The sequence below is a fragment of the Phascolarctos cinereus genome, unplaced genomic scaffold (genome assembly GCF_003287225.1).
Source record: "Phascolarctos cinereus isolate Bilbo 61053 unplaced genomic scaffold, phaCin_HiC Scaffold_2;HRSCAF=192, whole genome shotgun sequence".
Classification (NCBI taxonomy): Eukaryota; Metazoa; Chordata; class Mammalia; order Diprotodontia; family Phascolarctidae; genus Phascolarctos; species Phascolarctos cinereus.
The window spans coordinates 222503485-222518054 of NW_027555625.1; the positions used below are offsets into that span (position 1 = coordinate 222503485).

The following is a 14570-nucleotide window of genomic DNA, read 5'->3' on the forward strand; positions in this document are numbered from 1 at the left end:
ACTTCTTTCTCCCCCCCCCCCCCCAGTGGAACATCTCCCCTTGCATGTCTGAATGCGATGCTGCACACCAACTCCAGAGGGGAAGAAGGAATTTTCTACAAGGTTCCAGGTAGAATGGGAGTATATACCCTAAAGGTAAATGTCTGTTGGAGAAACATTTTCTAGAAGTTTTTGCAATATTGAGGAACTGAACTTGAACTTTAAACGTTGAAAACTTATCTCTAGAGTTCCTAAGCAAGGTAACAGGAGTTCAGGTGCTCTTATCAGATGGACAGACAGATGTCAGCCTGTAAGAGCTTCATTGAGAGGTGGAACACATTGCTAGTTTTAGCCTTCCTTATCAATATGGTTTCCCTAAGACTAAATGAGGGTAATTGGTGCCAGTAAGTTGGTTACAAAATTGCCCAGTAATATGAAGTTGAATTGTTTAAAAAACAAAACAAAACAATGTTTTGCACTAAACTGCTACTAGTAAATAAAAGTTTAGTTTTTATTTGAAAACTGTATCAGAATATCAACTATATCAGATATCAACATAACTATATTAGATATCAACATAAGTTTGGGGAAGATCCCATTTTATTTTGAGTATTTTGGGGGGAGGGGCTAGGCAGTGGGGTTAAGTGACTTGCCTGGGGTCACACAGCTAGTAAGGATCCCATTTTGTTTTGAATAGACTCTAATATCTCAAGGCAAAATAGCAAATTAAATAAACTATTAGAATATATGCATATGTAAGTCTTAATATAATTAGTTTACATATTTTTCCTGAATATGTTGCTCTAGCAGGTAATTGAAAACAATGACTACTGTGTTACTTTTGAATTTTTTTTAACAGACATATATAAAATTGTGTGGATTACATGACTAGTTTTTTTCTGTCTGTTTGTCCTTCCCTTCCAGCCATCCAGAGTCCTCTTGCTGTTGACTCACTGAATAGATTTGTGGCAGCCTAGGGGAAGCCTCCTGTGTCACTTTACCCTTACTAACAAAGACTGTAAGCTCTTTGAGTGCAAGGACCTTGTTAATCTGCAAGCATCTATTGCTGCTGTGTGCCATACATTTTACTAGTAACTAGGGGTACAAGTAAGAAAGTAAGACTATCTCTGACTTCAAGGAGTTTACATTCTATTGGAATTCTGCTTGTTATTTCAACTTAGTATTTTTACCAAAGAGTTAGCATAGGTGTTTTGCACATATTAAGCTCTTAATGAATTTTTGTTGAATACCAAAAGTGGCTTGTCCTATGCAGCTCCCTGTACTGTAGACCATATTGTAGACTATAGGCATTAAATGGTGATTTATGGTTATATCTCTTACAGTCTCATTTTACCTATCCCACCCTCCCAAGGAATTCAACTCTAGACATTACCTAGTCTTCAAATTTTACCATTGGCAATTTTTTAAAAAGCACATTGGTGATCACAAAAGTAGAAAAATGAAATAAGGAAAAGTTTGAAGACTCTTACACCAGAGCCTTTCTGGTCTCCTCCCTTTCCTCTTTCCCCTTCGGGACTTACCTGGCTTGATTTTCATGTCTTCGCAGCATTGTACTTTCCCTGGTCTCACAAAATAATTAGTGATTATTATGATAATACAACGTTTTACCTTAATGTTTTGCCTTAACTCAAGTAATTAATTTAAAAATAAGAAAGTGCTTCTCATCAGGAGTTTCCTATCCTGATGAAATTAGTCTCCTCCTTCCCCCCTCCCCAGAAGGGAAAAACAAATTAATTTTTTTTTTCAAATCAAATAATTTTTAGGGCTTTAAAAAAAATTAACTTGGCTCTCTTTAACCCAGAATGAAGTTTTTCTCTAAAGATCAAAGAACCATTGTCATTTATCTGATTAGCTCTTGTGTTGCTCTCAACACTTCTCACCTGTTTCCAGTGGCAGTGGAGGGAAAAGATTAAAACCTAGTGGTAGCCTACAAAACAGATATTAGCCAACTTTGCCTTTCTCTTTTCTTTATTCTTGAAAAGATCATGCAAATCAATACTTTTTCCATGAGATGTTAATGTAGTTTTTATCCAGGCCCAGTACTCTTGTCATTTATCTCTCAGATATTTACCTACTTTCTAACAGTCACTTTGGTTAGAGCAGTCGGTAACCCTTAATATGTGATCTTCCCTTAACTGAAATCCTGGAGATCAAAGCTGTCCTCAGGACAGAATCATTCTCAAGTTGGTTTCTTACCTCTGTAGAATTGTGTAGCATCCATTTTTCTTCTGTACCAGAAGTCAACAGATTTTAACAGCTGAGAATTCATGAGTAAAGCACATTGTTTTATTTTGATGGGGAAAAACCTTAATTAACTGAAATTGTATGCCATAATCTGAATCTTCTTTTGCCATGTATGGTTCATAGCTTTCTATTTTATGACAGTTACTCAGATTGTAGGCTGAATGTCCAGTAAGAAATAGTATCTGAAAGGCACAGAGTTATAAATTGATGGCAAGGGTCACATCTCTGTGTGTGGTTCTTTATTTAGGACATGGTTGAACTTTTTCTTTTGATCAAAATTGAAGACAAAAATAATTTATTTCAATTTTTAAGGTTAGCATTACTAAAAGGGGTTAGTTATTCTTAGAAGAATGTGTGGAGGGGCTGAGTCATAAGTTTTTGAAGGATGAAAGGGATATAGGCATAGATTTGTGAAGATTATATCAAGTTAATGTTATGATAGATGGCTACAAGGTCTTAGAGATTAGAGTAAGATAATCAGGAATATAGATTTTCCTTATTAAAGCAGTGGGGATCATTTTGTACATAGGAAGTGACCTTAATAAGTAGCCACTTAAAATATTTTTTTCCCCTGGGTCACAGCTACCGAGAAATAGAATGCCATCACAGCTCTGGCAGTATCCTGTTTAAATGCCTTAGAGCTTTTTATAACATAAAACTGGTGACAAACTGTCTGTTGTCTGAGGACCAGCTAGCTAAATTTGCAAAAGGCTTATCCCCAGTTTGTCATTAGAATGATGGATTTTACCTCACAAACCATATACGAAGTTGTTAAGAAGCTTTGGACTCTGTGGGTGGAGGGGGTGGGTGTTGTCATTCAAGGGGCAGCAAGTGCCCAGACCTGTGAAATCAAGGAGCCTTTTGAAGTATTTGAAGTAAGGCTTATGATCCTGAAGTTCTTTGTATCTAATAAGAATGTTACTTTTTAACTTAAACCCATTTTTTCTTACTAGGGTATATTGTTTTTCTGTATCTTCACGATTTTGTAGTTGTATGTATAAGAATGCGAAAGATTAGCCTTGATTGAAACATTATGCTTTGGAAGTTGTATTATTAGCAATCAGAAAATGCAATTTTGTACCTCATGTTGTGATTGAGAATTTAGGGGCAGCTAGGTGTCTCAGTGAGTAGAGCTCCAGCCTTGGAGTCAGGAGGACCTGAGTTCAAATCCAGTCTCAGACATTTGACACTTACTAGCTGTGTGGCCCTGGGCAAGTCACTTAACCCCGATTGCCTAAACAAACAAACAAAAAAAGAATGAGAACTTAAACCAGTGTTCTAAATTAGCATAAGTTCCTAATTGCTCCCTATCTTATAAGAGTACCAATAATTTCATTGGTTTAGAGAGCTTTCTTAGGAGAGAAAACTACAACTATCAGTGTGAGTCAACACTTTCTCTGCAGTTTAGGGTCTTCTGGGAGTTGGATGGCAATAAGAGGTGAAGTGTCTTGCCTGGGCTAGTGTAGCAAAGGTAGGTGGGACTTCAATCCAGATCCTCCTAGCTTGGCGTCACATGACCTTCTGATAGAATCATACCTCTCTTATGTGGTAAATAACATGTTTAGTAGTCATTAACCCTAATTGACTTTTCATTTTCAGAAAGATGTTCCAGATGGTGTGAAAGAGTTATCAGAAGGTTCTGAAGAGAGCAGTGATGGCCAGTCAGACTCCCCAAGTTCTGAGAACAGCAGTAGCAGCAGTGACGGTGGGAGCAACAAGGAGGGCAGGAAGAGCAGGTGGAAGAGGAAAGGTAAAGCCATCCAGGTTCAGCTAAGCCCTGAAGGGCCTGGAGCAAAACTCTTGAGAAACGGTGTCTTTTAACCCTGCCTCCAAAACCCTCCAGTGTTCAGTTGTCATTGAACAACATGAAGCCAAACCATTTTCATTTTTTGGACTTCTGATTTATCAGTTCTTGGCAAATTATTCTCTGCTCCTTATGTTTCCTGACTCGTTAATAGTGTATAGCATAATCTATCTCATTTCTACTTTTCTTCTGAACTTTTTCATTTTTTGGACTTCTGATTTATCAGTTCTTGGCAAATTATTCTCTGCTCCTTATGTTTCCTGACTCGTTAATAGTGTATAGCATAATCTATCTCATTTCTACTTTTCTTCTGAACTTTGTTACCTGCCTTGGGGCTGAGCCAGAAGACTTTTTACATTGTCACCTCTTGGTGCTTTTAATTTAGCTTTTCTGTGATATTCTTTCATTAATTTAGAGTTGAATTTCCATTTTGCAAGGTGCCCCATCTCTTCCTCTGTAGCTGCTTGGTAAACATTTCTTAAAAGGGCCAGACCTTGTTTTTTTTTCCCCTGAACATTTTAGATACCTGCCTGAATATGGTTGAACAATTGCTAAACTGTTAATAGTGTTTCTTCACAAGGGCTAGCACAGAGTTTTCATACAGAGAGTACACTTTCCAGATCTCTCCTGACTTAGACCTGTGTCTTCAGATTTAAGTGAAAGTCTGACTTTGGATATGAGAGGCAAAAATACTGAGTGTCAGGTCAACAACACTGACTTTAAATTGATTACTCTTATACCACCTTATGCTGCCTTTTAAATTTGGAGTTCTGTAGAAATACTGATCTCAGTACTTCAGAAGTGAGGTGTTATGAAAAAGAGCGCTAGGCTTGTAGTCAGAATGCCTAAACTCAAAATCTAAGTCTTTTACTTTCTAGCCTCTCTGAGTCTGTTTTCTCACTTAAAAAAAAAAAAGGTACTACCTGCCTCTCTGTTTTGAGGGTCAAATGAGATAATGTACACAATAGCTGTTTATATTTGTTTAGTGATTTATGCTTTACATTTATGCACTACATATATGTAAGCTATTGTTGTTAGGACTTTGAGATTTATACGTTATAGTCAGTTATCAGTGTTAAAGTTGGATCCAGGTTTTCACTTTGAACGATTTCCTGTTCTGATCATTGATTCAGTTGAGGACAAAGGTTGCAAAACAACTTATAACTAAGCAGAACAGCAGTCAAGAACTTGAAAAAATAAATTGCTGGAGATTTGCTGTTATTGACATTCTTAGTTATGCCCTCCTTATTTATTTAGCACTCTTCCTTTGATTCAGTAATGCTATTCTTTCTATTCCTCTTTCTCTGCTCCTTCTCAATTTCTCCTGGCTGCTTATCTTTTTGCATTCTCTGAGATAATGACCCTAGTCCTTTTATCTTTTCCCTATACCTTCTCCCTTCCTATTCTCAATTTCTTACTTTTCATTATCATCTTTATGTAAATGATTCCCAGATCTGACCAATCCCAGGAGAAAGAGGCACTGGGGAGTCTGAAAGGCCTCATTTCAAATTCAGCAACCATCTGACCTTGGACAAGGCACTTAATCACTTAATGAGGATCATAATGCCATCTACCTCACAAGGGTTGGTATGGAGCTCAAGCGAGATAATGTACACAAAGTAACTTGCAAACCTTAAAGCATTAGATTCCTGTCTGAAGATTCTGAAGATAGATCTTCTGCCTGAATGCCTTGCTGCTACCTCACCTCTAACTTGTTGAAAATTAAACTCCTTATTTTCTGTCTCAAACCTGCCCTACTGTTTAACTTCCATGTTTTTCTATTGGTAACACTGATTTTTTTGATTTCACACCAAAAACTAAATAAGATCATGATCTCTTCCTTTTTGAATCTCTCAGGGGGCGCTGGCCTCTCCTATATGTATTTTTCTTATTCCCCAATAAGATTGGGAGCTACTGTATCTTATTTCATCTTTGTATCAGCATTTAACTCTAAATGCACACAGTAATTTAATAAATGTTTGCATTGAAATAGAAGTCTGAATTCATATTTGAATTAGGACTATCTCTGCTTCTTTATAACTAATAAATACTTGACTGAATTTCTAGAACATTAAGACACATCTGTATTCAGATGTAAACATAAAAATGTATTCTAAAGTTGGATACAAGTGGTTTTAAAATTATCCGTGATTTGGCACTATGTAGACCAGTGCTTCCCTGTTAATGTAGATAATTAAAGGTTGGCAACAGTTTCCTCCAAAGCCAGGATTTTAAACTTTTTTGTGTTATAGACTCCTTTGGCAGTCTGAAGCCTATAGACCCTTTCTCTGGATATTTTAGAATGCATAATTGCAAAGGTTATAAAAAATGTGTAAGTTTTTTTTTTTTGCATCTAAATAACAGGATAAAGTGCTTTCTGTAGGGAAGCAAGTAGAGTATGGTGGGCTTACTTGGCAGATGAGGATTTAAAAAGTAAATATGATTTGTACCCTACAGTGAAAAAACCCACAAATTTAGTTGGAGAAAAGACAACTTCTTTGTCTTGCCTTAAAACTCCTATCAGAAGCCTTGCATATAAAGTATTTCAAGATAATTTGAGGAAGTGGAGAGTACTAATGAAGAATTTAGAAAGGTTTTCCGTATGAGGCCCCCAAAGTTGAATCTTAAAGGAAGATAAGTATTTTAAGAGACCAAACTGAGGAGGGGAGTGCATTCCAAGTAAAGGGAAGGCACCTAAGTAGGAACATTCTAGGAACATCAAGCTAGTGTGTAAAGAGGGATTACGTGTATGACATAAGCCTTGAGAGGTCACCTTGAGCCAGATTGAGCAATGTTTTAAATGCCAAGCTGAGGAGTTGGTATTTTGTCATAGAGACCAAATAGTATGAAAAATACTCACTTTGTACTGACAGACTTTTTAAAAGCATATAATTTTGGTCACTGGAGTATTGCAAGTTGTTCCTTAAAGGGTATGCATGTTATTGAAATTTTTAAATTTATTGATACCTTTTTTTAATATTCACATCCATATTCCAGTGTAACTTTCTCTAGAGCAAACTCTTACAACAAATAATTAAAAAAAGAAAAACTGAGCAAAACTAGCCAACATTTCAAGAGTCTGATATATTAAGTGTTCCACATTTATATTCCTCCCAACTTCTGCAAAGAAGACAAAGGTTCCTTCTCAATTTTTTTCTTTGGGGCCAATTGGGAAATAGCTAAATAAATTGCGGCACATAAATATAATAGAATATTACAGCTCTACGAGGAGAGATGAATGTGATGAATACAGAAATGCGTGATAAGACATGAAATGATGCAAAGTGAAGTAAGCAGAGCCAGGAAAACAATTTACACAATTATTACAGCAAGCTAATCAGTGAATCATGATTTGTATCAGTTAAATCAGTAAACATGTATTAAGTGTCTACTGTGTGCCAGACACTGCTAAGCATTGAGGATACAAAATAAACAAAAGACAGTCCTTGCCCTCAAAGAGCTTGTAATTTAATGGGGAAATGACTTGTAAGGAAATGTATACAAAGCAAGCTATAGACAGGATAAATAGGAAATAATTAACAGAGAAAAAAGCACTAGAATTAAGAAGGATTGAGAAAGGCTTCCTGTAGAAGTTGGGACTTAAAGGAAGCTAGGGATGTCAGTAGGAGGAGGAAAGGCATTCTGGGTGTGGGGGACTGCCAGAGAAAATGTCCAGAGCTGAAAGATGGAGTGTCTCATCAGGGAATAAGATATAAGAAGATGGAAAGGTAGGAAGGGGCTAAGTTTTGAAGGACTTTGAATGCCTAACAACATTTTGTATTTGCACCTGGACTCAATAAGAAACCACTGGAATTTATTGGGGGGGAGGGGAAGGGAGGGTGACATCAAATCTGCATTTAGGAAAATCACTTTCATGGCTAAATAGAAGATTGACTGGAGTGGGGAGAGACTAGAAGCAGGTAGACCCACCCACCAGCAGACTATTGCAGTAATCTAAGCATGAGATGATAAAGGCCTGCAATAGTGGCAGGGTGGGTTGGCATATTTGAGAGATGTTGTAAAGGTGAAATTGGCAGGCTTTGGAAACAACTTGGAGATGGGAGATTGAGAGTTTGTAAGGAGTCCAGGATGACTCCTAGGTTGTGAGCCCAAGGGACTAGTGGGATGGTGTTGCCCTTATAGTAATAGGGAAAATAGGTGGTGGGAGTGGAAGGTTTTAGAGGGAAGGATAATGATTTTAGTTTTGGGTAGATTGAGTTTAAGATGATGTCTGCTGGTCTCATTCAGTTCTAAATGTCTGAAAAAAACTTGGGGATACAAGATTGGAGGTCAGCTGAGAGATTGGGGCAGGAAAGGTAGATTTGAGAATCATCAGCATGGAGATGGTAATTAAATCCATGGGATCTGATGAGGACACCAAGTGAGGTAGTATGGAGGGAGAAGAGAAGAGGGCTCAGGACAGAATTCTGTGGGACACCTGCAGTTAAAGGATGTGATCTGGAAGAGGATCCAGCAGTGGAGACTGAGGAGTAGTCACATAGGGAGGAGAACCAGGAGAGAGTAGTGTCCTGAAAATCTAGAGAGAAAATTTCAGAGAGTAGAGAGTTTTCAGTGTATCAAAGAATGCAGAGAGGTCAAGGAAAATGAAGATTGTGAAAAGGCCATTGGATTTGGCAACTAAGAGATCATTGTTAACCTTGGAGAGGGCTGTTTGAAACTATGAAATTAAAAGGACCAAGGCTGTCCCCAAAGAAGAGAGTTGAGAAGGCAGCTTCCCCTTCTTTGCAGAGGTTGGGAAGAATATGGGTGTGGAACACTTAATATTACTGACTTGTTTTCCAGCTAAGCTATGTATGCTGTTTTATTAAGTGAATTTTTTTTTAGCATAAAACTTAAATGAGTATAGATAATATAGTAAATCTGTACCTGTTTTGTAGTGCCTAAGTTAAGCCTAACTTTTTGGCCTTATGTATCCTGGTCAGTCATCTAACGGGCAGATATGATACTTAAGGAGAATTAATTTATTGAAGAGAGAAGTGCTTGGTGTGCCTTACTCTAATGATCTAACCCTTTAAAAATGCATGAAAGTATAATATAATGCTCCTTTTAATACCTTGGCACCATTCATTTCTCAGTTTTATTTGAAGATTGACCAAACCCCAGAACTGGTTATCTTCTTTGCCATTTCCATCTTTGTACAGGTAGCCAGATCTTCTTTTTAGCACCTTTGTCAGCCATTATTGGTCCTGTTTGATCAGGTCTCTTAGGTTCAAGTATTTGCCATTTCTGCAACAATGTCTGTCTAGCTTCTTTGCCTGTGATTTGGTGGCCCTCAATGCCTCTCCTATTCCTAACCTACAGAGATCATTTGTCATTTAGGCAGCCAGTTGACACAGTGGATAGATAGGAAGTTCCAGAGATAGGAAGACTTGAGTTCAAGAGATGAATGGTGCCCAGGTATTAAAGGAGGATGATGTTATACTTTCATATTTAAAGGGTTAGAACTTTACATTAGAGTAAGGCACACCAAGCACTTCTCTCCTTGATAAATTAATTCCTCATAGGTATCATATCTGCCCTTTAGATGCCTGACTAGGGTACTTAAGGCCAAAAACTTAGGCTTAATTCAGGCACTACAAAACAGTCATACTAACTTGGTGGCTCTGGTCAAGTCACTTAACCTCTGTTTACCTCAGCTTCCTGAACTGTAAAATGGGTATAATAACTGTACCTATCTTGTGGGGTTATTGTAAGGATCAAATAAGATAAAATTTATAAACTACTCAGCACAGTTCCTGGGACATTTTTGTTGTTGTTCATTTGTTGCAGTCATGTCTGACTTTTCCTGACCCCATTTGGGGTTTTCTTGGCAAAGATACTGGGATGGTTGGCTGTTTCTTTCTCCAGCTCATTTCATAGATGAGAAAACTGAGGCAGTCAGGGTGAAGTGACTTGCTCAGGGTTACACAGCCAGTAAGTGTCTGAAGCCCACTACTTGGTGGTGCTCTGGGCTCTATTTGCTCATGGCCAGACCCTTGTCATCCTGGCAGTTGAATGAAATTAAACTTAGACTGGATTCTGCCTGTGGGCTGTATAGTCATCCTTCAAAAGGCTTATTTACCACTTAAAAGAAGTGAACTTGAAATCTGGATTTGGTGCCATTAAGTGTCCTTTAATAATGTGAGCTACTAGGTTTAGAAAATGTAAGAGTTCCTCATCTCATATCTCACAAGGGACCATGATATTTCTAAACATTTTCTTTAAATAAAATTATTACTTGACATTAATGTAAGGCTGTTACAGATTATTACTAATATTATTTGGTTTATAATTGTAATTGAGGAGATGGCAGCTGGACCTGTGACTTCATTGTTATTGGGGACCCCTGAATAAGGAAGCTTTCTCTTCCAGTGCAGATTGGCATCGTCTTCTCTGCAATTTGTGCTATTAGAGAGTTGCCTAAAGCACTGAGAGGGTTACATAGCCTCTGTATGTCAGGGGTAGGACCTAAACCCAGATCTTCTTGGCTTTGAGGCCAGCTTTCTATCAGCTATACCTGCCATGTAATTTTTAATTGTAATTTTGTTATAAATTATTATGAAGATTAGTATTAAGTGAGGTGTAGAGTAGGGAGGTGAATGTTAAGTTGTCTAGTAAAGATTGATAATGGAAGAGGGATTCCACCAAGAATTAGGTTAGGTCTTCTAGATATTCTTGTTTGTGGATAATATTTTACTGAATACATCAAGCCCTGGAACAATGCAGTGGTTCCTAAATGGTATGCATAGTTATTTAAGAGTTTGGCCTAATTATCAACACAGCAAAAACCAAGTGGGTAAAGAATGTTTATTTATCAGACTTTGATATACTGTTGAAAGTATAATCCTTAGAGATGGTCCAGACTCAGCATATTTATCATGAACCAACATATGCATAGATAACAATTTAATAGGAAGAGGACAGAGTTCTGTATTGCCCTTGGGAAATGATGCTTTGTTTTTAATGGTCCCATGTTTCTCCCTGAACCATAGGGGAGTTTTTAATTTATTTATTTAGAATTATTTAAAAATTTATTTTGTTATATATTTCCCAATTACATGTAAAAAAATTTTTAACTATCATTTTTTAAAAAATTTGAGTTCCATATCTTTTCCCTGGCTCCCACCCTTCCCTTCTCCTTGAGAAAGCAAGCAATTTGATTTTGATTATAAATAAAATAAAACAATAAAAACAAAGTTGAAAAAAATTATATTTCTTTCTGTCTTTCTTTCTTGCAATTGGGGTTAAGTGACTTGCCCAGAGTCACACAGCTAGTGAGTGTTATGTGTCTGAGGACAGGTTTGAATTCAGGTCCTCCTGACTCCAGGGCTGGTGCTCTATGTACTGCCCCAAAAAAATTGTGTTTCAGTTTGCCTTCGGGATTCACTTCTTGAGTCAGGAGGACCTGAGTTCAAATGTGGCACTCAGACACGTAACACTTACTAGCTGTGTGACTTTTGGCAAGTCACTTAACCACAATTGCCTGACAAAACACAACAAAAACAAAATTCACTTCTCTCTCTGGGGGGTGGATAGCATTTTCATTGTGGGACCTTTGGAATCGTCTTGGATCATTGTCTTGATCATAGCAGCTAAGTCTTTCACAACTGATAATCATTATAGTATTGCTGTTACTGTGTACAATGTTTTTCTGGCTCTGCTTGCTTCACTTTGCATGAGTTCATATCAGTTTTGTCAGATTTTTCTGAAAGCATCCTGCTCATCATTTGTTATAGCATAATAGTATTTTATCACCATCATATACCACAATCTGTTCAGCCGTTCCCTAGTTGATGGGCATCCCCTCAATGTCCATTTCTTTGCTACCGCAAAAAGAACTACTGCAGATGCTTTTTTTTTTTTTTGAACAAATAGGCCCTTTCCTTTGATCTTTTCGGGATACAGACCTAGTAGTGGTGTTGTGGAGTCAGAGGATATGCAGTTTTGCAGCCATTTGGATGTAGTTCTAAATTGTTCTCCAGAATGGTTGGACTAGCACACAACTCCACCAGCAGTGCACTGATGTCCCAATTTCCCCGCATTCTCTTCATTCCTTGTCACTTTTCTTTTCTGTTGTCTTAGCCAATCTGCCAGGTGTGGGTGTGGTGCTATCTCAGAGTTGTTTAAATGTGCATTTCTCTAATCAGTAGTGACTTAGAGCATTTTTATGTAACTCTGTTACATAAAAAAGCTGTCAATATAGCTTTGATTTCGGCTTCTGAAAACTGCTTGTTCATGTCTTTTGACCATTTCTCAGCTGGATAATGACTATGATTTATAAATTTGGCTTGGTTCCTTATATGTTAGAGAAATGAAGCTTTTGTCAGAGAAACTTCCTGTAAACTCCTCCTCCTCCCCTCCTCCCCTGCCCCCTTGCTGCTTTCCTTCTAATTTTGGCAATATTAGTTTTATTTGTGCAAAGCCTTTTAATTTTCTTTAATCAGAATTATCTGTTTTACTTCCTATAATCCCTTCTGTCTCTTGTTTGGACATAAACTCTTCCTTTGTTCATAGACCTGACATTTTTCCCACACTCCCCTAATTTACTTATATTGCTTTAATTTACTTATATTGCTTTTTACATCTAAATCATTTAACCATTTTGGCCGTCTCTTGATAGACAGTATGAGGTGTTGGTCTATGCCTAGTTTCTGCCAAACTGCATTCCAATTTTCCCAGAATTTTTTGTCAGGTGTTGAGTTATTAATCCAAATGCTTAGATTTTGGAGTGTGTTGAGCACTAGATTACTGTGGTTATTTACTACTATGTGTTGGGTATTGAATCTATTTGACTGATAACGCGGTTTCTTAGCCAGATTTTTTGATAATTAGAGTTTTATAATATAGTTTAAAATCTGGAACTGCTAGGCCATCTTTCTTAAATTTTTTTTTTCATTAATTTCCTTAATGTTCTTGACCTTTTGTTCTTCTGGATGAATTTTGTTGCTATTTTTTCTAGCTCCGTACAATCATTCTTGGGTTGTTCGATTGGTATGGCATTGAATAAGTTAATTAACTTAGGTAGAATTGTCAGACAATTTTTATTATAACCCATGAGCAATTAATATTTCTCCAGTTGTTCAACTCTGTCTTTATTCATGTGAAAAGTGTTTTGTCATTGTGTTCATGCAGTCCCTTGGTTTGTCTTGGCAGATAGACTCCTAAGTAGTTTATGTTGTCTGAAGTTATTTTAAATGGAATGTTTCTTTCTCTCCCTGCTGGATTTTGTTAGTAGTGTATAGAAATGCTGATGATTTATGTGGGTTTCTTTTATATCTTTCAACTTACTAAAATTGTTAATTGTTTCAACTGGTTTTTTAATTGATTCTTTAGGGGAGTGATCTTTTTAAAACTTCTTCCCACAGAACAATGCCTTATGAGAAAGAAGGAAAAAAAGAAGGGAAAAGATAATCAATGGAATTAAACCACTTCTCAAAAAAACCTTGCATTATATGTGATGTTCAGCATCTACATAGTCTCCCATTTCTGCAGAGGAGAAGGGGGGGATATAATCTCATATCTTTCTCTTGATTCCAGGCTTGGGTCATTATAATTTTGCAGAATTCAGTTTTGACGATTTTATATTTCTTTCTACTTCCCTTCTTGTCATTGTGTATATTATTTACTTTTTTCTACTAACCTTATTTTGCATCTGTCCACGTAAGTCCTTCTTTATAGTATTCGTATTCAGCATTTATTCATTTATTTATTTTTAGGCAGTTGGGGTTAAGTGACTTGCCCAGGGTCACACAGCTAGTAAGTGTCAAGTGTTTGGTCTGAGGTTGGATTTGAATTCAGGTGCTCCTACAGGGCTGGTGCTCTATCCACCGTGCCACCTAGCTGCCCCATATTCAACATTTCTTAAGGGTATCGTTTACTATCCTACTGCATTTAAGTATCACAGTTTGTTTGGCCAGTCCCTATTTGATGGGCCCCCACTTTGTTTCAAATTCTTTGATGCTAAAGCTAGTGCTGCTGTAAATACTGTATTGTATCTGAGGCATCTCTCTATCTGTCTCTGTCTCTGTCTCTCATTGATTTCTTTAGGACCCAAGTCTTTTGGTGAAACCTCTGACTTAAAATTATATTCATTTGAGTCAACTTTGTTTGCACTATTCCAAATTGATTTCCAGAATGATTATACTAATTCACAGCTTTTCATTAGCTGTACTGCTCTTTTTCCATAACCCCTCCATCATTGTCTATTTTCATCTTTTGTCACGTGTGGAAGGCCCATCTTTTTAACTGTAGTATGCTTTTGATTATAAATGACTGCAAACATGAAAAATTATAGTTTATGAAGAATTAAATTTTCAAGTCACCCAATGGGGGGTTCATTGTGGATAACGTATTACCAGTGAGCAGTTGAAGAAGAGAAGCATCCTAAAGATTTTCATTACAAAGTGTTGTAATTAAAATCAAAGATAGGCTGATTGGTCATATGGTAAGACTTGACCAAGATTTGTTTGGGGATCCAGGAATTTGTTTGAATCCATTGTTACAAACCATTGTTCAAACAAAT

The 14570-nt window shown here is 37.1% G+C and overlaps 1 protein-coding gene across 1 annotated transcript in view; it reads left to right on the forward strand.

Moving 5' to 3' along the window:
• Positions 1 to 14570, forward strand: part of ASXL2 (ASXL transcriptional regulator 2) — a 168049-nt gene that overhangs the window by 92628 nt on the left and 60851 nt on the right. The window contains 2 exon segments of the mRNA XM_078149816.1: positions 27 to 135; positions 3844 to 3994. Of these exon segments, the coding sequence (XP_078005942.1) occupies positions 27 to 135; positions 3844 to 3994 (260 nt within the window).